General features: G+C 47.1%; 1 protein-coding gene across 1 annotated transcript in view; it reads left to right on the top strand.

Moving 5' to 3' along the window:
- Positions 1–15,853, top strand: part of LOC142254307 (receptor-type tyrosine-protein phosphatase eta-like) — a 91,320-nt gene extending 75,467 nt beyond the window's left edge. Inside the window, exons 15-19 of the mRNA XM_075325355.1 lie at positions 3,661–3,795; positions 5,142–5,261; positions 8,991–9,154; positions 11,485–11,620; positions 15,737–15,853. Coding sequence (XP_075181470.1) covers positions 3,661–3,795; positions 5,142–5,261; positions 8,991–9,154; positions 11,485–11,620; positions 15,737–15,853 — 672 coding nt within the window. The remainder of the gene's footprint in view (positions 1–3,660; positions 3,796–5,141; positions 5,262–8,990; positions 9,155–11,484; positions 11,621–15,736) is intronic.
- Positions 15,854–24,044: the final 8,191 nt, after the last annotated feature.

The raw sequence follows: 24,044 nt of genomic DNA, 5'->3' as shown, positions 1-24,044 counted from the left end.
TAGAGTCATTAGACACAGAGGGATCTATTCCTATATATTATAGAATAATTACACACAGACGGATCTATTTCTATATATTATATAGAGTCATTACACACAGAGGGATCTATTCTTATATATTATTTAGAGTCATTACACACAGGGATCTATTTCTATATATTATATAGAGTCATTACACACAGAGGGATCTATTTCTATATACTATATAGAGTCATTACACACAGAGGGATCTATTCCTATATATTATATAGAGTCATTACACACAGAGGGATCTATTCCTATATATTATATAGAGCCATTACACACAGAGGAATCTATTCCTATACATTATAGAGTCATTACACACAGATCTATTCCTATATATTATATAGAGTCATTACACACAGATCTATTCCTATATATTATATAGAGTCATTACACACAGAGGGATCTATTTCACGTGTTTATTTCTGGTAATGTTGATGATTATGGCTTACAGCCAATGAAAACTCAAAAGTCATTATCTCAGAAAATTAGAATATTATATAAGACCAACTGAAAAAATGATTTTTAACTCAGCGATTTTGGCCTCCTGAAAAGTCTGTACAGTAAATGCCTCAATACTTGCGGCTCCTTTTTCATGAATTACTGCATCAATGCGGCAATGTGGCATGGAGGCGATCAGCCTGTGGCACTGCTGAGGTGTTATGGAAGCCCAGGTTGCTGTGATAGCCGCCTTCAGCTCGTCTGCATTGTTGGCTCTGGTGTCTCTCATAGATTCTTTATGGGGTTTAGGTCAGGTGAGTTTGCTGCCAATCAAGCACAGTGATGCTGTGATTATTAAACCAGGTATTGGTACTTTTCGCAGTGTGTACAGGGGACAAGTCCTGCTGGAAAATGAAATTTCCATCTCCAAAAAGCTTGTTGGCAAAGGGAAGCATGAAGTGCTCCAAAGTTTTCTGGTAGATGGCTGCGCTGACTTTGGTCTTGATAAAACACAGTGGAGCTGCACCAGCAGATGACATGACCCCCAAACCATCACTGATTGTGGAGGCTTCACACTAGACCTCAGCAGCTTGGATTGTGGCCTCCACTCTTCCTCCAGACTCTGGGACCGCGATTTCCAAATGAAATGCAAAATTTACTTTCATCTGAAAACAACACCTTGGACACTGAGAACAGTCCGGTTCTTTTCTCCTTGGCCCTTGGAAGACGCTTCTGGCGTTGTCTATTGGTCATGAGGGGCCTGACACAAGGAATGTGACACTTGTAGTCCATGTCCTGGATACGTCTGTGTGTGGTGGCTCTTGAAGCACTGACACCAGCAGCGTCCACTCCTTGTGAATCGCCCCCAAATTTTTGAATGGCCTTTTCTTAACAATCATATCCAGGCTGTGGTTATCCCGGTTGCTTGTGCACCTTTTTCTACCACACGTTTTCCTTCCACTCAACTTTCCATTAATATACTTGGATACAGCACTCTGTGAACAGCCAACCTCTTTAGCAATGACCTTTTGTGGCTTACCCTCCTTGTGGAGTGTGTCACCTACTGCCTTCTGGACATCTGTCAAGTCAGCAGTCTTCCACATGATTGTGTAGCCTACTGAACCAGACTAAGGGACCATTTTAAATGCTTATGAAGCCTTTGCAGGTGTTTTGTGTTATTTTAATTTTCTGAGATAATGACTTTTTGGGGTTTTCATTGGCTGTAAGCCATAATCATCAACATTAACAGAAATAAACACTTGAAATAGATCCATCTGTGTGTAATGATTCTATATAATATATAAGAATAGATCCCTCTGTGTGTAATGACTCTATATAATATATAATAATAGATCCCTCTGTGTGTAATGACTCTATATAATGTACTGTATATGTTTCACCTTTTGTATAGAATTACTGAAATAAATAATTTTTTTCATGACATTCTAATTTTTTGAGGAGCACTTGTATATAATGTACAACCCCCTACATATTCTACGCTGGTACCCTTTTGTGCCTTTCATGTGCCACTAAACTGTGTTTCGCCTTGTATTTAGCCACCAAATAAATAATTAAATGAAAAAAAACGATGTGGGGCCCCCCCTATTTTTGGTAGCCAGCAAAGAGCACCACTAGCAACTTTACCTTGGCTGGTAATCCAAAAGAGGTCAGCACACTCTGTTTTATTTTGGTTTGTTTAATTATTTATTTTTAAACAAATAATTTAAAATAAGAAACAAAAACGTGGATTCCCCCCCAAATTGGATCACTAGTCAAGGTGAAGCTGATAGTTAGGGTCTGGTATTCTCAGGCTTAGTAAGGCCGTGGTCATTGGTATCTTTTCCAGCCTAAGGCTATGTGCCCACTCTGCGGAAAATGCGCGGATTTTACTGCGGATTTCTCGCGGAAAAGCCGCGGATTTTCCAGAAATCTGCAGCACAGCTACTCCCCAGCCATTTCTATGGCATTTGGGAAATGCTGTGCCCACGCTGCGGATTGTTCCGCAGCGGAAATCGTGCGGATTTTCGTGCGGAAAAATCTGCAGCATGTCAATTATTGTTGCGGATTTTCGTACGGATTTTGCCTATTCAATTGAATTAAAAAAAAAAAATCGCAAAATCCGCAACAAAATCCGCATCAAATCCGCACCTATGAAAAGGTGCGGATTCCGGGGGAAAGCTGCGGATTTTGATGCAGAAAAATCCGCAGATACAGAGTCCCGTGGGCACATAGCCTTAAAATAGCAGGCTGCAGCCGCCCCAGAAGTGGCACATTCATTTGATGCTCTAATCCTGGTGTTTTGCTTTGGCTCTTGTCTTTGCCTTGGTGCGGCAAAAGGGTATTTATAATGGGTGGGTGTCTAGCAGACACCCCTATTAATAACTCAGCAAATGTAAATCGTAAAAAAAAAAATCACAAAAACTACTAACCCTCATTCAACAATTTATTATAAAAAATAAAATGCCTTCCAGTTCCGTCGTAATCCGCATGGAGGTCCCATGACGTTCCACAAAAGCGACCCTAAAAGGCATAAAAAGGGAGCATTAGTAAAGAAATATTGACAAGAGACCCTCTCATTCACAAGTTTACTCCCCTTAAAAATTCCAAGCGGGTCCACCGTAATCCATATAGAGGTACCGCAACATTCTCAGACTCGGTGTCTCGACCGATGAAGAACGTTCATCAAACAAACCGCATAGGCTGGGACAGCAGCCATCGCCGGCTCTCACGCTCTACTGTGGGAGAAACGCCGCCGGTATTGAACTGCGTTGACTTCATGAGCTCACTACAGTTCACTGCAAGTGGGTCACACAGTAGCGTGTGAACCGCCGGCGGCTGTGACCAGTGATGACGTCATGTGTTCACGGCAGTTCGTTGCCGCAGTTCTCACACAAAGTCAGCGTCACTGAACTGTGGTGAACTCATGATGTCACCGCACATCAAAGCAAGTGGGGTCCCGGGTTCAAATTCCACCAAGGACAACATCTGCAAGGAGTTTGTACTGTATGTTCCACCCCATGTTTGGGTGGGTGTACTCCGGGTACTCCGGTTTCCTCCCACACTTCAAAGACATACAGATAGGGATCTTAGATTGTGAGCCCCCAATAGGGAAAGTGTTGCTGATGTATGTAAAGCGCTGTGGAATTAATATAAGTGAATAAATATTATTATATGTTCTTTCTGCCTCTTTTCCAGGGTTATAATTCTCCAAAAGAGTATATTGCAGCACAGGGTCCTCTACCAAGGACTGTCAATGATTTCTGGCGTATGATTTGGGAAAAAGACGTTCTGGCCATCATCATGCTCACCAAATGTGTAGAACTCTTCAAGGTAAAACTGAATTAAGTCTAGACTTATTTACGTCACTTGATGGTTTTATGCTTTTTGTAATGAATGTAATATTTTAATTATACCTGGGCAGCCATATTAGGACCTTAACGACAGTCATCGAATAATATGACCTGTCTTGTTTGCAGTTGCCCAAATTTATCTACATGAATTACTTGAAATAAAACATACCTGCAATTTTGTAAATATTCCTCGGTTCAATCCTGGTTGCCTTTTTTTTTTAAGAGTCATACAAATAAGAGGCTGTGAGAGTGATGTGTAATATCGATTTATAAAGTAGCTGCACATGCTACGTGTTAGCAGTATACAGTACAGACCATAAGTTTAGACACACCTGCTCATCTCTAGAACAACTGTTAAGAGGAGACTTTGTGCAGCAGCCTTCATGGTAAAATAGCTGCTAGGAAACCACTGCTAAGGACAGGCAACAAGCAGAAGAGACTTGCTTGGGCTAAAGAACACAAGGAATGGACATTAGACCAGTGGAAATCTGTGCTTTGGTCTGATGAGTCCAAATTTGAGATCTTTGGATCCAACCACCGTGTCTTTGTAGAAAAGGTGAACGGATGGACTCTACATGGCTGGTTCCCACCGTGAAGCATGGAGAAGGAGGTGTGATGGTGTGGGGGGGCTTTGCTGGTGACACTGTTGGGGATTTATTCAAAATTCAAGGCATACTGAACCAGCATGGCTACCACAGCATCTTGCAGCGGCGTGCTATTCCATCCGGTTGCATTTAGTTGGACCATAATTTATTTTTCAACAGGACAATGACCCCAAACACCTCCAGGCTGTGTAAGGGCGATTTGACTAAGAAGGAGAGTGATGGGGTGCTACGCCAGATCACCTGACCTCCACAGTCACCAGACCTGAACCTAATCAAGATGGATTGGGGTGAGCTGGACCACAGAGTGAAGGCAAAAGGGCCAACAAGTGCTAAGCATCTCTGGGAACTCCTTCAAGACTGTTGGAAGACCATTTCCAGTGACTACCTCTTGAAGCTCATCAAGAGAATGCCAAGAGTGTGCAAAGCAGTAATCAAAGCAAAAGGTGGCTACTTTGAAGAACCTAGAATATAAGACATATTTTCAGTTGTTTCACACTTTTTTAAGTATTTCATTCCACATGTTTTCATTCATAGTTTTGATGTCTTCAATGTGAATCTACAATTTTTAGAGTCCTGAAAATAAAGGAAACTCTTTGAATGAGAAGGTGTGTCCAAACTTTTGGTCTGTACTGAATATCAGATATGCCACAGTGTGATACAGGTTGGTACTATATAAACAATGGAGGAATAAAAGGGTAACTCTTATGTATATCATATTTAGGTTAAATGTGAAGAATATTGGCCCCAGAGAGGCGTGAAGATTTATGGTAACCTGTCTATATCCATGAAAAATGAAAATGTTCTACAGGACTGGACCACTAGAGATTTTACGTTAGTGAATGTGAGTACCAGTCTTTATTTTTGATATACCGATAGAGTATAGGTGAAGAAGTTATGATCGCTGGGACCTCAACCTATTGCAAAAATTGATTATTTAGAAGACTGACGGAGATAGTGTAACACCCACGGGGCAGGGGTCAAACATACTTGTCGCCGGGCCAGTAATGTCGGGTCTGGGATGTCACGGGTGGCCCTGCCCGGCTTCGTGGCCCCGAGGTGTACAATAAAGGAAGGGAGAATGTAGGATGTAGTAGTAGTTGTTTCGTGACACCACCTGTGGTATGCGGCCAGGGCTAAGCCGCTGCTGCGGTCGCTGTCCTCTGGGGGGCGGTTGGTGTTGCAGCTAGGATAGTTCAGCTTTCCACAGGTGAAGCTAAGCCCTAGGGATGATGATGATGGAGGGGTTAGTCATTGGTGTTGTACGTTGGGGGTGCAGACTGAGGACACCGACAGTAACTGGACAACACAGGCTGGTAGTTTTCCGTTAACTTTACTGGTCAGTTGTTATAGTCCCAATGTTACTGCAGTCCGGTCAGCCTGGAAGCAATGAGGAATCTCTCCTTGACCGGTGGGTTGGAGGCCTTCCTTAATGTGCTCTGTGTGTGGGTCGCTGTGGCCTAAAGCAGCACAGCGTCCCTCTTCCTATGTGCCATTTACCTTGTCCCTTTGGTGGGCAGTGCAAGCCGGATGTTGGGCCCGCTTGTATCTCGGCAGCCATGGGCTCTATGATGCTACTTCGCCATGGAAGTCTCTGGCGGACCAGGGGATGTGGAATCTCCTGATTTCTGGGTTTTACTGCTGGGCCGTTGGCACCCGACAGTCGAGGACCCCGGTGTCCTGATTCCTGCTATCTGTCCTGGAAAGCTTACTGACAGCTCTTTTACATCGACCGTTCTACTTCCTCACCACTCATGTTCTGAGGTCTCTCTTCCTGTTCCCCTGACTAACCCCTCCCCAGCCCAGAATGCACAGGGAAGCTTGTCGCAACCAGGACTTGAGCTCCCCCTTCTGTCCTGAGTTAGGAAGTGTTGTGCGTGACTCTGCCTGACAGGTAGATTTCCCCGCTGCTTCCAGGCATAGCATTGCCCCCCGGTGAGGAGAACAACACCACTGTGGCTCCCATGACCACTGGGGTGCCACAATAGCTAAGCACTTTACTCTGATGGGACCCTCAGAGATTATATCATAAAATCTGATGTACCCTAAGCAATGTGATGAGGCATTATTAGAATGATGATGATGAATGGGCATGAATGAGGAAGCACTCAATCTTTGGATCTCATGACGCGATATGTAATGTTACTGTGTCTCTAAAAGTGAATTAGGCAATGCCCTAAACATCTGTTACTATACCAATAGTGTCCCAGACACCTGATGAAGCAGAATAGGATGCGAAACATGTCGAGGGGGCATCAAGGTGATTTCTTCTAAGTCAGATGCACAAAGAATATTAAAATCTAAGAATGTTTGTAGGATCAGGAATCGGGATCCTAAACAATTATTAGTAAATAAACCGCAATATAGTAATTAACACATGAATAGAGCATTATACAGATTTAGGCAGGTACAACATTGCTTTTAATGACTATCCTATTGATCCACCCACACATTTTATTTTTAAGAGAATGGAAAGTTCTCACCTACTGATATTGATTACTGAGTGTCTGAGACGAAAATCGAAGCCACATCGTTAGGATTGTTGGGGGTCCCCAGGGTCAGAATACAACAATCAATCCCCTCTCCATGAACTTTCCATTCTGGAGCAAACTTTTTTAACAGGAGTAAATAACAGTTTGGTAACGAAGCTTTACTGACGCCTTACCTTATACAATCCAACAAAGCAGACAGAGCATTTTCTGACAGCTAGTACTTCACTGCGTATTCTAAAGCCACCGTCATTGCCTCAATGTGCTTCCACATATCTCATATATAAAGCTGAATGTTTGTATGTATGCATGTGTGTGTGTGTGTGTGTGTGTGTGTGTGTACTGTATGTATGCATGTGTGTGTGTGTGTGTGTGTGTGTGTGTGTGTGTGTGTGTGTGTGTGTGTCCGGGATTGGCATCTGCACCGTCGCAGCTACAGCCACAAAATTTTGCACACTCACACGTCTGGACCCCGAGAGTGTCATAGGCTATGTTGTGAGGATAATTTTAACCCCGCGCGTTCCAATTTACCAATCAATTTTGCCCCTATCTATATAATGGGGAAAAAGTGAAACGAAAGGTGTATCCGCACCGTCGCATTTACAATCACGGAATTTTGCACAGACACCTCATGTGACCCAGGGACTATGTTTTGACAGGAAAATGTAACCCCGCGCTTTACAGTTACTCTCCAAAAAACATACCTCCATTAAAGTAAATGGAGCCTGGAACTACAGGTTATTACTAGGAGCTGTGATTGGTTGCTATAGGAACAAAAGACATTCATAGTATAAGAAGCTTATATGTGAGGTAATAAGATGTTGGTGGGGAGACGGATAGAGACAGACAGAAAGACAGACAGACAGAGAGACAGACAGAGAGACAGACAGAGACAGACAGACAGACAGAGACAAACTGTGAAAGAGACAGACAGAGACAGATGGTGAAAGAGACAGATGGTGAAAGAGACAGACGGTGAAAGAGACAGACAGAGACAGACGGTGAAAGAGACAGACAGAGACAGACGGTGAAAGAGACAGACAGAGACAGACGGTGAAAGAGACAGACAGAGACAGACGGTGAAAGAGACAGACAGAGACAGACGGTGAAAGAGACAGACAGAGACTGACCTGGACAGAGACTGACCTGGACAGAGACTGAGCTGGACAGAGACTGAGCTGGACAGAGACTGATGGGGAAAGAGACAGACAGACATGCAGACAGGGACAGAGACAGGCAGACAGGGAAGGAAGGAGTAGACAGCCAGAGAGACAGACAAAGATAGATGGGGAAAGACACAGACCTTGATAGAGACAGACGGGGAAAGAGACAGACAGAGACAGGCAGACAGGGAAAGAGACAGACAGGAAAAGACACAGACAAAGAGACGGGGAGACAGACAGGGAAAGAGACTGACCTGGGAAAGAGACAGACCTGGAAAGAGACAGACGGAGCACATTACTTGGCCAATTTAGCTAAATCTGTGTGGAATATCTGTGGTGTTGAAATATATGTTGTGAAATGCTTCTATTAGCTTAGTTTTTGCCTTTTAATAATTACATTTCTATCTATTTGTTTTGTTTTGTGGTTTTTGTGTGCAGAATACATTTTTGTTAATACATTCTATTTTGTTAACAACAGTTATTAACCCGGGCGAATCCGGGTAGTACAGCTAGTACTGTATATAAATGTATATTCACAGGTATGGATTCTGAGAAAATGGTAATTTAATTGTCACGGACAGATGGCTTAAGAACGATTTCAAAGCTCTTTGTTCTTGACAAGCTGCATATATTATGACTATGTTTGTGTCTCTCAGGAGCAGATTTATGTAGAGAGAATAAGGCCGGAATAAAATAGTATCAGATCATACATGTGACGATAAGAAACACGAGGACATAGTCATGAAACCGAGGTTGTGAAAAACTAGTGCAAAGAAACCTATTGCACGACAGTAATGGCTTGAAGTTGAATGGCTGCTATCTGGAACCTTCTTCTGTGCACCGCTCTATATTTACTATTCCTTCCCGATTTTTGAAATCATCACTTTATTTTGTCAAATTTGTTTTTTTCCTTTCTTTTAGATGAACACCAAACAGAGTAAAATAGTTCGGCAATTCCACTTTACGGCTTGGCCAGACCACGGCGTTCCGAAGGCAACCAGTGTTCTGCTAGAATTTAGAAATTTAGTCCGTAAATACGTGACAAATGATGACTCCATGCGTTCACCTATGGTGGTTCACTGCAGGTACGTGCAAGGCTTAGATGCTATTAGGGTATTGTCGAGGGCGGGGAGGACTCCGCCGCCGCTGCGCTTGCTAACGCTCGGGTCCGGCGCTGCTGCGGCTGCTGATCGGTGGCTCGAGCGATGGGCCGGATCCGGGGACTCGAGCAGCGCTCCTCGCCCGTGAGTGAAAAGGGTGGTTGGTTTGTTTGGGGATTTAGTCCGTGACGCCGCCCACGGGTTGTGGTGAAGATGAGCACCACCGCTGCTGGTGACGGGGATCCCGGGAGCGATGGTAGGGAGCAGCTGGGATGTTGTTTTTCCCCTCCGTGGGTAGGGGTCGGTGGTCCCAGGGCCCGGTGGTGTGACAGGGAGGCAGGGTCGGTGAGGTGCAGGGCTTCAGGGACAGCACGGCACGGTGCCGTATGGCATAGGTGTACTCACTCAGTAAGAGATCCACAAAGTCCTCGGTAAACCAAACGGCTGGATGGACGGGTCCCGCAGCTGGCTGCAGTGTCTCTCCCCGGACAGGTGATGGTGGCTGTCTTTCCCTGCACCTTTGTGTACTGTTTGACTACGATGGATCCCCAACGGTAGTCCGCTCCCTGGTGTATGAATGCCGGAGGAGCCCGTTTGCCCGCAGGCGCTGGCCCTTGGGTCTCTAGCCTTAGGCGGTAGCTGTATACCCTCACGGTGTGGGTGGTTGCCTTCTAACGGGTCTTTGGCTGTTAGGAAACCCCTGGGGTTCCTGTCACACTTGGATTTGACTGTTGATGGCGACTCCAAGCCTGGTTGGGGTCCGATGGCCCTGCCTGTGTGTGCTAGCTTCACTTCGCTCCCTGGTCGGTACCGGCGGGCCAACGCCCGACCCCGGTCCTACGGTTCCGCGTCGATTCACCACTCCTGCAGACGGCCACCACCGTCTGCCAACCTTGTTGTCAGTGCCTGGGCCACAAACCCAGACACTCTCCACTTTACTCCTCTCACTTCAACCTCCTGAACTGTTCTGTCACTTTTCCCGCCTCCAGGCCTGTGAACTCCTCGGTGGGTGGGGCCAACTGCTTGGCTCCGCCCTGCCTGGTGTGGACATCAGACCCTGGAGGGGGGCAACAAGGGTTTTGTGTTTGGCTAATGTTACTGTCTAGTGGGGGTGGGGGGTGTATGTATGTTACCTGTGATGACCTGGCTAGTCCAGGGCGCCACAATATGTGCGCACAATGCACCTAAAAACTGCCAGCAACCATCTTGGAAAAACTCTGAAGCTTTATGGTGAAAAATCCATAAAAAAAATACAGTGAATAAAAAGCTCAGCGTGTAAACAAGGTTCTACGCGTTTCAGGCCTAACATAGAACTGGCTCCTAATCATTAAGGGCCAGTTGTTCTATATTAGGCCTGAAACACGTAGATCCTTGTCTACATGCTGAGCTTTTTATCCACTGTATGTTTTTTTATGGATTTTTCACCATAAAGCTTCAGAGTTTTTCCAAGATTGTTGCGGGCTTTTTCCACTTCTCTTGTACATCGTTATTACACCAGGATCCGGTCTGATGTGCCTGGCACCATCCACCATTTGGGATACACATAGGTCTCGGTGAGCTGTGATAACATATTCTGTTTATCTAAAAACTGCACCTTGTGGACAAAAAGCGCACCAAAAAAAGCCTGCGTTTTTTGATGTGTTTCTTGGTGCGTTTTTTGTACCATGCGTTTTTTACTGTATTCAAAGGCTTGAAGGGCGAAAAAAAAATGTAGAACAAAAGAGCACAAAGAATTGACATGCTGCTTCTTTCCGCACCCAAAACTGCAAGGAAAAAAGAAGCAACGTGCACACAGTTTTTGTGAATTCTCATAGACTTTGCTGGAAGAAGAAGAGATATGCAGATTTGGGCAACAACTGCACCAAAAAACGTGGCAAAAACGCAGCGTGCGCACAAGGCTTTAGTGAGGTTTGCACAAAATACCAGAACAAAAGGCATGTGTCATTCTTCCGAGTGCTATGCCCATTTCACGGTAGTTATAGCTGAAATAATCTGATATTGCAAACATTTGCTGTGGAGTCCTTATTACTGATGAACGTCTTAGGGTACAGACCAAAATGTCACATGTCAAATTTTGGATCTTTTTCAAACACATATATTTGGATGCCAAGGTCTTCTATACCTATTGAATGTCAGAGTGTAATGCTACCTAAGCACCTAAGTTTGCATAATGCTGTGTATCTTGCAACTGCATTGATGTTAGGCACCTGCGTCTCCAGACGATAACACAATGTAATGTATTTTTGTGAAAGAGAAATCTTCATTTTTCCATTTATCTGATATTCATGTATGGCTGTTCCTGTTCCTTTCCTTAGCGCTGGAGTGGGCAGGACGGGCACTTTCATAGCACTTGATCGTATTATGAAGCAAATTGAAGCAGAAAGCCAAATAGATGTGTATGGAGTAGTGTGTGATCTCCGGATGCACCGAGCACTAATGGTGCAGACTGAAGTAAGTGGATGACATTTCCCTGATTTCACATGATCATGGTCTAATGATATACTGTATGATTGTATGTGTGTATTATAGCAGTGATAATCCTGATCATAGAGGTCATTATTATAGTAGTTATATTCTTGTACATAGGGGCAGTATTATAGTAGTTATATTCTTGCACATAGGAGCAGTATTATAGTAGTTATATTCTTGCACATAGGAGCAGTATTATAGTAGTTATATTCTTGTACATAGGAGCAGTATTATAGTACTTATATTCTTGTACATGGGGGCAGTATTATAGTAGTTATATTCCTGTACATAGGGGGCAGTATTATAGTAGTTATATTCCTGTACATAGGGGGCAGTATTATAGTAGTTATATTCTTGCACATAGGAGCAGTATTATAGTAGTTATATTCTTGCACGTAGGAGCAGTATTATAGTAGTTATATTCTTGTACATAGGGGGCAGTATTATAGTAATTATATTCTTGTACATAGGGGGCAGTATTATAGTAGTTATATTCTTGTACATAGGGGGCAGTATTATAGTAGTTATATTCTTGTACATAGGGGGCAGTATTATAGTAGTTATACTCTTGTACATAGGGGCAGTATTATAGTAATTATATTCTTGTACATAGGGGGCAGTATTATAGTAATTATATTCTTGTACATAGGGGGCAGTATTATAGTAGTTATATTCTTGTACATAGGGGGCAGTATTATAGTAGTTATATTCTTGTACATAGGGGGCAGTATTATAGTAGTTATACTCTTGTACATAGGGGCAGTATTATAGTAATTATATTCTTGTACATAGGGGCAGTATTATAGTAGTTATATTCTTGTACATAGGGGGCAGTATTATAGTAGTTATATTCTTGTACATAGGGAGCAGTATTATAGTAGTTATATTCTTGTACATAGGGGCAGTATTATAGTAGTTAAATTCTTGTACATAGGGGCAGTATTATAGTAGTTATATTCTTGTACATAGGGGCAGTATTATAGTAGTTATATTCTTGTACATAGGGGCAGTATTATAGTAGCTATATTCTTGTACATAGGGGCAGTATTATGTAGTTATATTCTTGTACATAGGGGCAGTATTATAGTAGTTATATTCTTGTACATACGGGCTTTATTATAGCACATATATTGTTGTACATAGGGGCAGTATTGTAGTAGTTATATTCTTATACATAGGAGCAGCATTATAGCAGTAATATGGGGCAGTTTTATAGTAAGTTATATTCTTGATTTCTCCAGCCTCCACCTCCTGACACACTTCAGACCATAGTCCAGATAATGGGTGAGGTAGTCACCTGTCCATTTCCTCGTCTTGAGACTGCTGCCTCGCACCTAAAACTCCGCAAAAGGCAATATCCAATACCTGCTACTATATCGTATCTCTTATCTGTATAAGGACGTGAAAAGAAATTACTTTTAAGCATATTGCCACAACATGCACTCCCTAAATAGGGTGTGCCGCCCCCACGTCAGCAGCCGGGCTGCTCGGATCCGGATCCGCAGTGGCTCGAGGGGTCTCCGGACTCGGGGGTCGTGCGGACACTCAAATAAAAGGGAATGTAATACGTACAGGGGATTGTCGTAAATCGTTTGTGACGCCACCCACGGTGTGTGATAAAAATGGAGTACGGTCGCTGCTGTTGGGCAGCACCCAGGGGCGATGGAGTGGCAGCTGGGTGTTTTAACCCCTCCGTGAGTAGGGGTGGATGCCCTGGGGCTCAGTGTCCAGAACACAGGAGGTGATGGCTACTGGTGGTAGTGCACCGGACCGGACCGGAGAGTATTAGTGTACTCAGGATTAAATGATTGCACACAAGTCCGCTGGTAAACCAAGGGGTCAGTGGCCAGCTGCCACGTCCGGGTGTATACAGGTCCCACACCCGGCTGGTGTACCGATGTCCCTTTCTCCAGCACTATGTACTTTTCTTCTCCTTTGGACAACCTCGTGTGTAACGGGGAAGTTGTCTCCCGGTTCTATTTTGGTTGGGAGATGTGCCTGTGAAAACTGACCCGTGGGATCTCAATGGGTTGTTGCGGATACCCTATGCCCCGCGTTGGGCTGCCATTTCGCTCTCTCTGGGCTAATACACTGGAACAACGTCTGGAACCTTGTCCCCGGCCTGGTTAATTAGAGAAGGGGCTTGCAACCGTCTTCTAACTAAGGTCCAGGTACCCCGCCTGTGCACGGTTTCCGGACCGGATCTCCGCTGTCGGTAGCGGCGGGCTCCAACCCTGTCCCAGTCCACTTTGGATTTCCCGCGACTGGACCCCCGTCGCCTTTGCACACGGTCCACTGCTTGCCACCTAGCCAGTAGACCAGGGCCACTACCCTGGCTACCATTCACTAGGCTCAGACTTGCACTTCCACTTCCACTCTGAACTTCAACTTCCCCTTTTGAATTCTGACTTCAACTAACTGGTTTCCTCCCTCGGATCCTCAAGACTCCTAGGTGGGTGCTCCCAATCCGCCTGGTCCTGCCCACTGGTGTGTCCTTCCTTCCCTTAGGGTAGGGGGGTGGCTAGGGTTTTGTGGCAGATGGTACCTGATGTGGGATGGTGTTGTGTGGGGTGTAGTGTTTCTCTGTGACCACCTGGCGGCGCCAGGGCGTCACAAGGGGAAGTGTCATGGTTCCACATCCCCGTCCATATGGCTATGGGGGCGGAGCCTTCTCTCGGGCCTCACTTCCGGAGCTTGGATGCTTTAAATTCTGTCATCTCTGGTGAACCAGTGCCGGCTATAAACTTTGCACTGCTTTGCCTGTGATTGCTGGTCCCTGTGTTTCCTGATCCGTCCTTCAGGATCAGGATCAGGAAGCACAGGGACCAGCAATCACAGGCAAAGCAGTGCTAAGCTTATAGCCGGCGCTGGTTCACCATAGATGACAGAATTTAAAGCATCCAAGCTCTGTCTGTGTTCCATCCCACCTTCTTTCCCACAATAGCCCCAGTCGTTCCCCCTTCTCCTACCTCCCCACTTGTTTGCTTCCTCTGGTACTAACCTCGGCCTGACCTCGACCCCGCTTTTGCTCGTTCCTCTAGTCTTCTTTCTCACCGTACTGTGTATGACCTGGCCTGCCTGACCATCTCCTGCACGCCCCGTGGCCTCTGTATTCTGGCTGGCTCTGCAGGGCAGTGCTCAAGCACACACTGTGTGTCCACCTCCATGCTGATCCAGCTCTGTGTAGTGTCTTTTCCTGCAGGGCTCCAGCTCTCCCTAGTGGTAGCCTGACAGGAAGTTACCCATCCTCGGTGGATCTAGGGTTTTTTGTATCATTTTCTTAAAGGGTCCTATATCAGATCTGATCAATCTGACTTTCAAGTTAGAACTACATCTATAGGACAACAGAGGAGGGGATTTAAAATCCATAATATTCGGATGTCCCTTAGTCAGAAGTGGCCAGTGTTATCTCCAAAATCTCCAGACCTGAACCCCATTGAAAACCTCTGGAATGTATTAAAGAGGAAGATTGATGGCTTGTGACTATCAAACAAAGAAGAACTGCTTACATTTTTGCACCAGGAGAGGCATAAGGTCACCCAAAAGCAGTGTGAAAAACTGGTGGAAAGAATGCCAAGACGCATGAAAGCTGGGATTAAAATTCATGGTTATTCCACAAAATATTCATTTCTGACTCTTCCTGAGGTAAAACTAATGTGTTGTTGCTCCTAAATGATTATGAACTTGTTTTCTTTGCATTATTTGAGGTCTGAAAGCAATGCATTTTTATTTTGACCATTTCTCATTTTCAGAAAATAAATACAAAATTTATTGCTTGGAAATTCGGAGACATTGTCAGTAGTTTATAGAATAAAAAAACAATTTACGTTTTACTCAAAAATATACCTATAAAGAGAATAATCAGAAAAACTGGTTGTGCAGGGACCTGCAGCCCAGCTCCGTTTTGTATAAATGTGCATGGAAGCATTAGATTAGATGGAGTATATTTATATTTATTCTCAGAATTTTTAAGTGTTTTAGCGGTCATTTTTTTAGATGGGAAAATTACTTTAAATGACGTATAATATGTGGTGATAAACATGAAATATTTTCTCCATCGCACCTTATTTAACAGTTTATCATTCCTTTCTATTGTAGAGCCAGTACATTTTCCTCAATCAATGTGCACTGGATATTATCAAGACTCCGAGGATGAACGATCCGGATCTGATTTACCAAAATACATCAGCGATCTATGAAAATATGAAAATATGAGTAATTCTTTGTTTAAAAGGACAGACGCTTAATCAAGGAATCATAAACTATTCTCAGAAGGAAGACTGGAGATTTCTCAATTCACAACTATCATTGGACCAAGAAAGGAATTGCACTTTGAATTACTAATTCTTTATATTTTTGGCCAAAGAAATAATTAAAAAATACTACGTCATTATTCATTCATTAATGTACTATTATAATCCGATGGATAGATATTATTATTATTTATTATTATAGCGCCATTTATTCCATGACAGACACAGGCAGAAAGAGACAGACATAAACAGACACACAGAGACAGACACACACAGATAGACATCGAGACAGACAGACACAAACAGACGAAGATGGGAGACAGACAGGGAGACAGTTACTACAGGTACAACAGCTAGTATGTATATGTATGTATATGTATATATATATATAGTGTGAGGTAGCGTGGTCGGCTGCGCAGCAGAAGACACAGGATCCAGGCACCAAGGTTCACAGCACACGGTTTAATATTCAAACAAAAGTCCACAACAGTACACATGTGCCTCTCCGGCAGAAAACTCAGGGAGTTGTGTTCACTCCCTCACACCCGGCACACCCGCCCCTGTTCCTGTTTCCTTTTAACCCTTCATTCAGCTTGTAGGGAAACAGCATTAACCCCTGAGTGGAGTTACTTTCTATCATGGAGTGAGCACAACCGGGGCGAGACATACCGGCCGTCATAGATAACCCCGGTCACAGTCTCACAATATATATATATATAAGATGCTCACAAGACACTACAGATTTTAGGATAAACATTAATATATAGGCGCAAAAGATGCCCGGATTTTTTTTTAAGCGATATACCAGCATTTTTTACTATTAATACCTTTGGTGTTTTCTTCATTATTCAATAAAAAAAAAGTACCGGAAAATGCCAGTAAAGAGGATGATCTAAAGATTGGAAAATACACATGTAGCGCCCCTGAAGCCATCAGGAGCTACAAGGTACTGCATCCTGTCAAAGATACAGGGCCTACCCACAGGAACCTGGAAGACCAGTGCCGGTAACACCAAAACACATATATAATCCCATTTTTTCCTTCCCAAGGACTGGTGAGAGACTAGAGTTTGGACCCAATGGATGGCCACCCAGGGATGGAGCTGATCCAGTCCACTAGACGACAAGCAGGGAGGAGGGGTCAGACAGTCAGTAAGTGAAAGGATACAGACATACCTGTACTGACGGGAGTGTGTAACAGACACCTGTGAGGTGCAGGCGTGTGGTTGCCGAAAGAGTACGGCGAAGTACTCCTGGAACCATAGCACCGATGGGGTACAGAGCCCTAAGTCAGGCAAACGCTCCAGGCAGACCTGATAAAATCTTCACAGTGAGGGGACCATCCAGGACCTCACTGACCGTAAAGTCCAGGGGCACCAGCAGTGACGGGAGAACCAGGGACCAGAACGGAATACCGACCCTACAGGGTTCAAACTGCCCGCTGTATGGACTAAAGACTGAAAGACTACCAGGATGGGACCCCCAGATGCTCCAAGCCACGGTGACCCACCAACTAGAGAAGGGTGCAGGGGAAAGAAGCCACTAGGTCACCAAACCGGCACTGGAACTAAGGAACCAGTGGAGAGGACCAGCCTTCCTCCGGGTACTAGCCATCAAACCGCTGTAAGTAAAGAACCCAGATACACTGCAATCCCTTGTGTGGCCTACCTTCTTTCTGCACCTAACTCCATCACCTATCCCCTGAGGCCCCGGCCCTACTTGAAGAGGGGCCAACAACTAGGCTGCCACTAACATCAGCCCCAGTGGTGAGAAACTGAGCAGCAGCGGTTCCATCACCATAAGCACAACCCGCAAGTGGCGTGACGATACAAACTTTATAAATATTCCCGTGTATATAACCCCCTTCAAGCGACCCCCAGGGTCTCAGAATCGGGCAACGGCCACCCAGTGAACTGTCCCCGTAAATATACGGCCCGGGACCGAGTACTCCATAGCCCTGGGGCAGTACACAGACACACAAAATGCTGGTGGAAAAAATAATCAAAACAGCTCTCGGGGAAACTACCCTATAACTTGTGTTTCAGGGAAAAAAATGCCAGCATATACTGAAATGTCTTTCTCTTGGACATCTGTCCGCCTCTAAAATACGCCGTATGCACACTCACATTTAGATAAATACATTAGATGAGCTGTTATAATCTTTTTCTACCACAAGATGTCGCTCTTTGCAATAAAATGTACAAAACCGTTTAGAATCCCCTTGAGTGGTTTGCACTGCTTATAATGTGTAGCCTATATAACTTGACTAGGGGAAGGAGACTTTAGGTCTAGGTGATGGTAGAATGGAAGCTGCATATGACTCGCCCACCCCAGGGCTATGGGACACCCGGTGCCGGGCCGGACTAGTCCGGGGGTCGTCAGTGGTGGCGGGGCCCGACTCCGTGGCCCTGGTTGGTGTCAGTTTTATATGTGGCTTGGTTAATAAAGTTTGTGTTCGTGACGCCACCTGTGGTATGCGGCTATTAAGCCGCCGCTGCTGTGTAAGGCCTCCGGGGTGATGATATGGCAGCAATGGTGGTACTGCTCCCCACAGGTGAAGCGGTGCCCCGGGGACACTGTTGGTGCTCGTGAGAGTCTATGGTGTGGTGTGGAAAACACGGTGCAGGGCCGACAGGCAATGAAAGAAACAGGCACAAACAAGAGTCTCTTTACCTTCTCCTCTTTTACTTCCCAAACGGTTAGTCCTGGGAGACCGTTACAGGTGGTAGAGGGCTCCGGCCGGCCTGGAAGTAACTGAGATGTCGTTTTGGCCAGATGAGTATGAGGCCTACTCCTGTTCTTTTCCTTGCTGTGATAGGACCCTGCTCTCTGGATTTAGCAATGGCCCTCTTGCTGCTGGGACCGGTGGTACGTCCCTTTCCCTCTGTGGTAGGCTGCGCAGGCCCTCTCTGGTGCTTCTCTGCTGGAGTCCACACCGGCGGGCCCTGATGATGCAGCTGTACCTTCGGGCTGTTTATGGGCCAGGTGCTTGCAGCTCTCCTGCCCTTCGGATCCGGCTACCAGGGAGTATTTTAGGCCCTGGTGGCCACAGACTCCGATGTCCGAGTCTCTTCTTTGCCTCTCTGCTCCTCCTGCCTCACTGGGCCAAGCTGCTCCAGCTCTAGGCCCCAGTTCCACAGGACAGCACACTCTCCGTCTGCTTGCTATCACTTCTCTCTACAGACTGAACACTAACCCCTCCCTCAGGTCAGACTTAAAGGGAACCTGTCAGCAGACATTTCATCTAAAACCTAAAAGATTCCCCCTCTGCAGCTCCTGGGCTGCATTCTAGAAAGGTCCCTGTTATTAGTGTGCCCCCTTTCTGACCAAAATACAGAGTTTATAAAGTGGTACCTTTTTGGATTTGGATTCTGTAAATGGGACACGGGGGCGGGCTGCCTGGCGTCCGTTAGTCTGCCTCCTGCCGCTTTAGGCCGTCCCCCATCACTCCTTTCCATAACTGTGGACGCCGCCCAGTGCTCCACAGGTCCCTGCGCATGCCCAGTGCCCATCTCTCGTGGATGAGCACTGTGCCCTGTGTCACCGCGGGTGACGTGCGCGCAGGCTTTAGATTATGGGCGGTGCTGTGATGTTTATTACCAAGCAACCTCCCATAATCACGGGACCGCGCTTTCCCCCTCGGCGTCCTTCGTTCTGCGCAAGCGCGGTGCTGCTGACCCCACGTCACCTCCTTCCCATCTTGCCCTCAATCCCCTGTGACCGGGGGTCCGACTCCTCTAGGTCCAGACCACCGTCTGCAACCTAGACAGCTACTCTTGGAAGCCACCAGTCCCTACCTCCTCCACTTCACTACTCCAGCACTACTCTCTCTCCTTTCTGACACTCCTCACCTCCCCTTCCTGACCCCTAGGTGGGCGACCCTATTCCGCTTAAGCCGCCCACTGGTGTGTCTGGTGGCTGTGGTGCAGTGTGTATCTATTTGATTTGCTGTTGGAGGCAGCACTGTAAGATGAGGACCCAGAACCATGAGGGATTTGGATACTGCTCTTAATGAGAAAGAGCGTACAGTACCTTGTGACGACCTGATAGTCCAGGGGCGTCACACATACACTGAGACGTGGCCGTTTTTAGGTACAGTGAATGTGATTGGAGCTGCAGTATCTGGGAATGGCCACTACACAATATAAGGAGCCATCATGTTCAGGTCCACTCATTGTTTTCATCTGTCCTATGCTGATTTTTGCGGGTTCCAGACGTCTGGCCACCACCAATATAATATTGAGGACCCATCCCACAGGTGGATCTTAAGCCTGGAAAAATGCCTTTAATTTGTCTGACAGATCGGGGAAGGATAGGAGAAATCTTGGAGATGGTAAAATGTGAAGAGCAGACAAGAAGAGACAAAAGAAAGGAGGTAATAAAGTGGGGACTGAAGATTGAGTGGAGAGGAAATGAGACATTAGGTCAAAGATGTATGGAGGATTGGAGGGGGCAGACTATGGGCATTATTATTTTGAACAAAATAATATAGTTAGTAGGGAGCTGGTGAAGGGAGGAGGAGTAACAAGAGGAAAGATGGAGGACCAGCAACATAACACTCACATCTACTATCATAAAAAAAGAAGGAAAGCCATCTGAAGGTGTGAACTATGGTCCAGATGGAGGCGCAGTTGGCAGCTTTCAGAAGATGCTTGTAAAAATGAATGAGGCCAAGATACCAGCCGGACCCTTCCACATCTCAACCTCTAAAGGACAAACACAAAAATGAAATAATATATAGACTGATAGCACAAACCGACCAAAGTGAGGACGTCTGTCATCCACCTCAAGTATTGTTTTTCTGTCCCGAAGTGTCAGCATCATTATCCTGTACCCCCAGTGTCAGTGTCATTATCCTGTACCCCCAGTGTCAGTGTCATTATCCTGTACCCCCAGTGTCAGTGTCATTATCCTGTACCCCCAGTGTCAGGGTCATTATCCTGTACCCCCAGTGTCAGTGTCATTATCCTGTACCCCCAGTGTCAGGGTCATTATCCTGTACCCCCAGTGTCAGGGTCATTATCCTGTACCCCCAGTGTCAGGGTCATTATCCTGTACCCCCAGTGTCAGTGTCATTATCCTGTACCCCCAGTGTCAGGGTCATTATCCTGTACCCCCAGTGTCAGGGTCATTCTCCTGCACCCCGAGTGTCAGCGTCATTATCCTGTACCCCCAGTGTCAGCGTCATTATCCTGTACCCCCAGTGTCAGTGTCATTATCCTGTACCCCCAGTGTCAGTGTCATTATCCTGTACCCCGAGTGTCAGTGTCATTATCCTGTACCCCGAGTGTCAGTGTCATTATCCTGTACCCGGAGTGTCAGCGTCATTATTCTGTACCCCGAGTGTCAGCATCATTATCCTGTACCCCCAGTGTCATTATCCTGTACCCCAAGTGTCAGCGTCATTATCCTGTACCCCCAGTGTCAGCGTCATTATCCTGTACCCCCAGTGCCATTATCCTGTACCCCCAGTGTCAGTGTCATTATCCCGTACCCCAGTGTCAGCGTCATTATCCTGTACCCCCAGTGCCATTATCCTGTACCCCCATTGTCAGCGTCATTATCCTGTACCCCGAGTGTCAGCATCATTATCCTGTACCCCCAGTGTCAGTGTCATTATCCTGTACCCCCAGTGCCATTATCCTGTACCCCAATTGTCAGCGTCATTATCCTGTACCCCGAGTGTCAGCGTCATTATCCTGTACCCCCAGTGTCGGTGTCATTATCCTGTACCCCCAGTGTCAGTGACATTATCCTGTACCCCCAGTGTCAGCGTCATTATACTTTACCCCCAGTGTCAGCGTCATTATCCTGTACCCCCAGGGTCAGCGTCATTATCCTGTACCCCCAGTGTCAGTGTCATTATCCTGTACCCCCAGTGTCAGTGTCATTGCGTCGCCCGAGGACCAGGGGGTACTCAAATCCGGGCCACGGGGTCACTTCTGTGGGTATCACGGTGGCGTGACCCGGTCTGTGATCCCAGGCTCCACAGTAAAAGGGGATTTGGTAAGGGAGATTGTCCGTGACGCCACCCACGGTTGTGGTGAGATTGGAACACCACCGCTGCTCTGGACTGGGATCCCGGGAGTGATGGTATGGAGCAGCTAGATGTTAGTCCTCCCCTCCGTGGGCAGGGGGTTGGTTGTCCCGGGGCTTGGTGATGGGGAAGCTGGGGATGATGGCAGGCGGTTTGCGGGGCCTGGCGAGGTGCAGGGTCGCAGGGGCAGCGCTGTGCTGCACGGCACGGGGTACTCACTCAGCCAGTAATCACGACACAGTCCTTGGTAAAATACTCGGCTGGATGGACGGGTGCCCACAGACGGCTGCGGTTGTTGTTTCTCCCCTGACCCAGTTTGGTGTTGTAAGTCCTTTCTTCCACCTCCGTGCACGTTCCTCCTGCGCTCCGGCTTCCAGCTGGCTCCCCGGTTCGGTACCGGTGGGCCACTGCCAGCCCCAGCTACCTACGGTTCCACCAACTGTCTCCCCGGCTCCCTGCAGACGGCCACTACCGTCTGCCTGACTCTCTGCTGCACGAGGGCCCTAGGCTCCAATCCTAGGCCCAGTCTGCGTCTGCCTCTCTGCAGACCTCCTCTCTCTTCCTCTCCTAGGACTTCTCTGGGCTTGTTTCCTGCCTCAGGCCAGCTAACTCCTGGGTGGGCGTCTCCATCTCCTGACTCCACCCACCTGGTGTGTCAGTCTGAGCCCGAGGAAAGGAATCAAGTTTCACTGGGGATGTCTGCTGTGAAACTGCTGGGGGTGGGGGTGTGTGTGTGTCGTTACCTGTGGCCCCTGGCTTGTCCAGGGCGCCACATCATTATCCTGTACCCCCAGTGTCAGTGTCATTATCCTGTACCCCCAGTGTCAGTGACATTATCCTGTACCGTCAGTGTCATTATCCTGTACCCCCAGTGTCAGTGTCATTATCCTGTACCCCCAGTGTCAGTGTCATTATCCTGTACTCCGAGTGTCAGTGTCATTATCCTGTACTCCGAGTGTCAGTGTCATTATCCTGTACCCCCAGTGTCAGGGTCATTATCCTGTACCCCCAGTGTCAGTGTCATTATCCTGTACCCCAAATGTCAGTGTCATTATCCTGTACCCCGAGCGTCAGTGTCATTGTCGCGGGCGGGGAGGAGGGTGTCAGCACACCGCGCTCACCCCTTCTGCTCGGGTCCGGCAGTTGCTCCTGGTGGCTCGAGCTGCGGGCCGGATCCCGGGGTGTCTCGAGCGACACTCCTCGCCCGTGAGTGAAAGGGGGTTGTTTGTTGGGATTATAGTTCGTGACGCCACCCACGGTTGTGGTGATTGCACCACCGCTGCTTTGGATGGGGAACCCGGGGATGGTGATGAGAGCAGCCAGGTGTTGTGTTGCCCCTCCGTGGGTAGGGGTTGGTGATCCCGGGGCCCGGTGAAGAGATGTGAAGTGTAGGGCCTGGAGGGCGCAGGGACGCGGGGGCAGCGCTGTGCCTTGCGGCACTGTGGTACTCACTCAGCCTGAGACACGGACACAGTTTGTTCGGTAAACCAACGGCTGGTAGGACGGTCCCACAGACGGTTGCACCTGCACTCCCGGTAGTTAACGGTGTTGTCACTCTTCCCTGCACCTTGTGTTCTGATGGTGGTAGCGGTGGATTCCCTCCGGTTACCCGCTCCCCGGCTGCAATCTGGGCCGGAGGAGCTCTACACTTTGCCCGCAGGCGCTGGCCCTGGGGAAACTGGTGCCTTGGCGGTGGCGGTGTCTCCCCGGTAATGGTCGGGCTGTTGCCGTCAATCGGGACTTTGTTGCTGGGAGATCTACGTCCCCTTCACTAACGGATTTAGCAGATCTGACGACTCCTAGCCCTGCTGGGGTCCGAAAGGCCCCTGTCCTGGTGCTGACTGTCCTTCGGAACACTGCTCCAGACCACCGGGCACACAGCCAACGGGGTCCTTCCAGGAACCTCCGAACCGTCCCACTCCGGACAGCCACCGTCGTTGTCAACCTTGCTGGTTCCGTCCGGACACACAGTCACGGACCTTCAGGCTTTGCACACTCTCTGCGCTGTCTCCACTTCTTGCTTTCCTCACTTTCACTTCTGGTTGTTTACTCTTACTTTTGCTCCTCACACTTGCCCTGCCCGGGCCTTCTGCCTCCTTCCACCTCCTCCTCCCTGA

Source organism: Anomaloglossus baeobatrachus, chromosome 10 (assembly GCF_048569485.1).
Source record: "Anomaloglossus baeobatrachus isolate aAnoBae1 chromosome 10, aAnoBae1.hap1, whole genome shotgun sequence".
Lineage (NCBI taxonomy): Eukaryota > Metazoa > Chordata > Amphibia > Anura > Aromobatidae > Anomaloglossus > Anomaloglossus baeobatrachus.
This window is presented reverse-complemented; position numbering and strand designations above follow the sequence as displayed.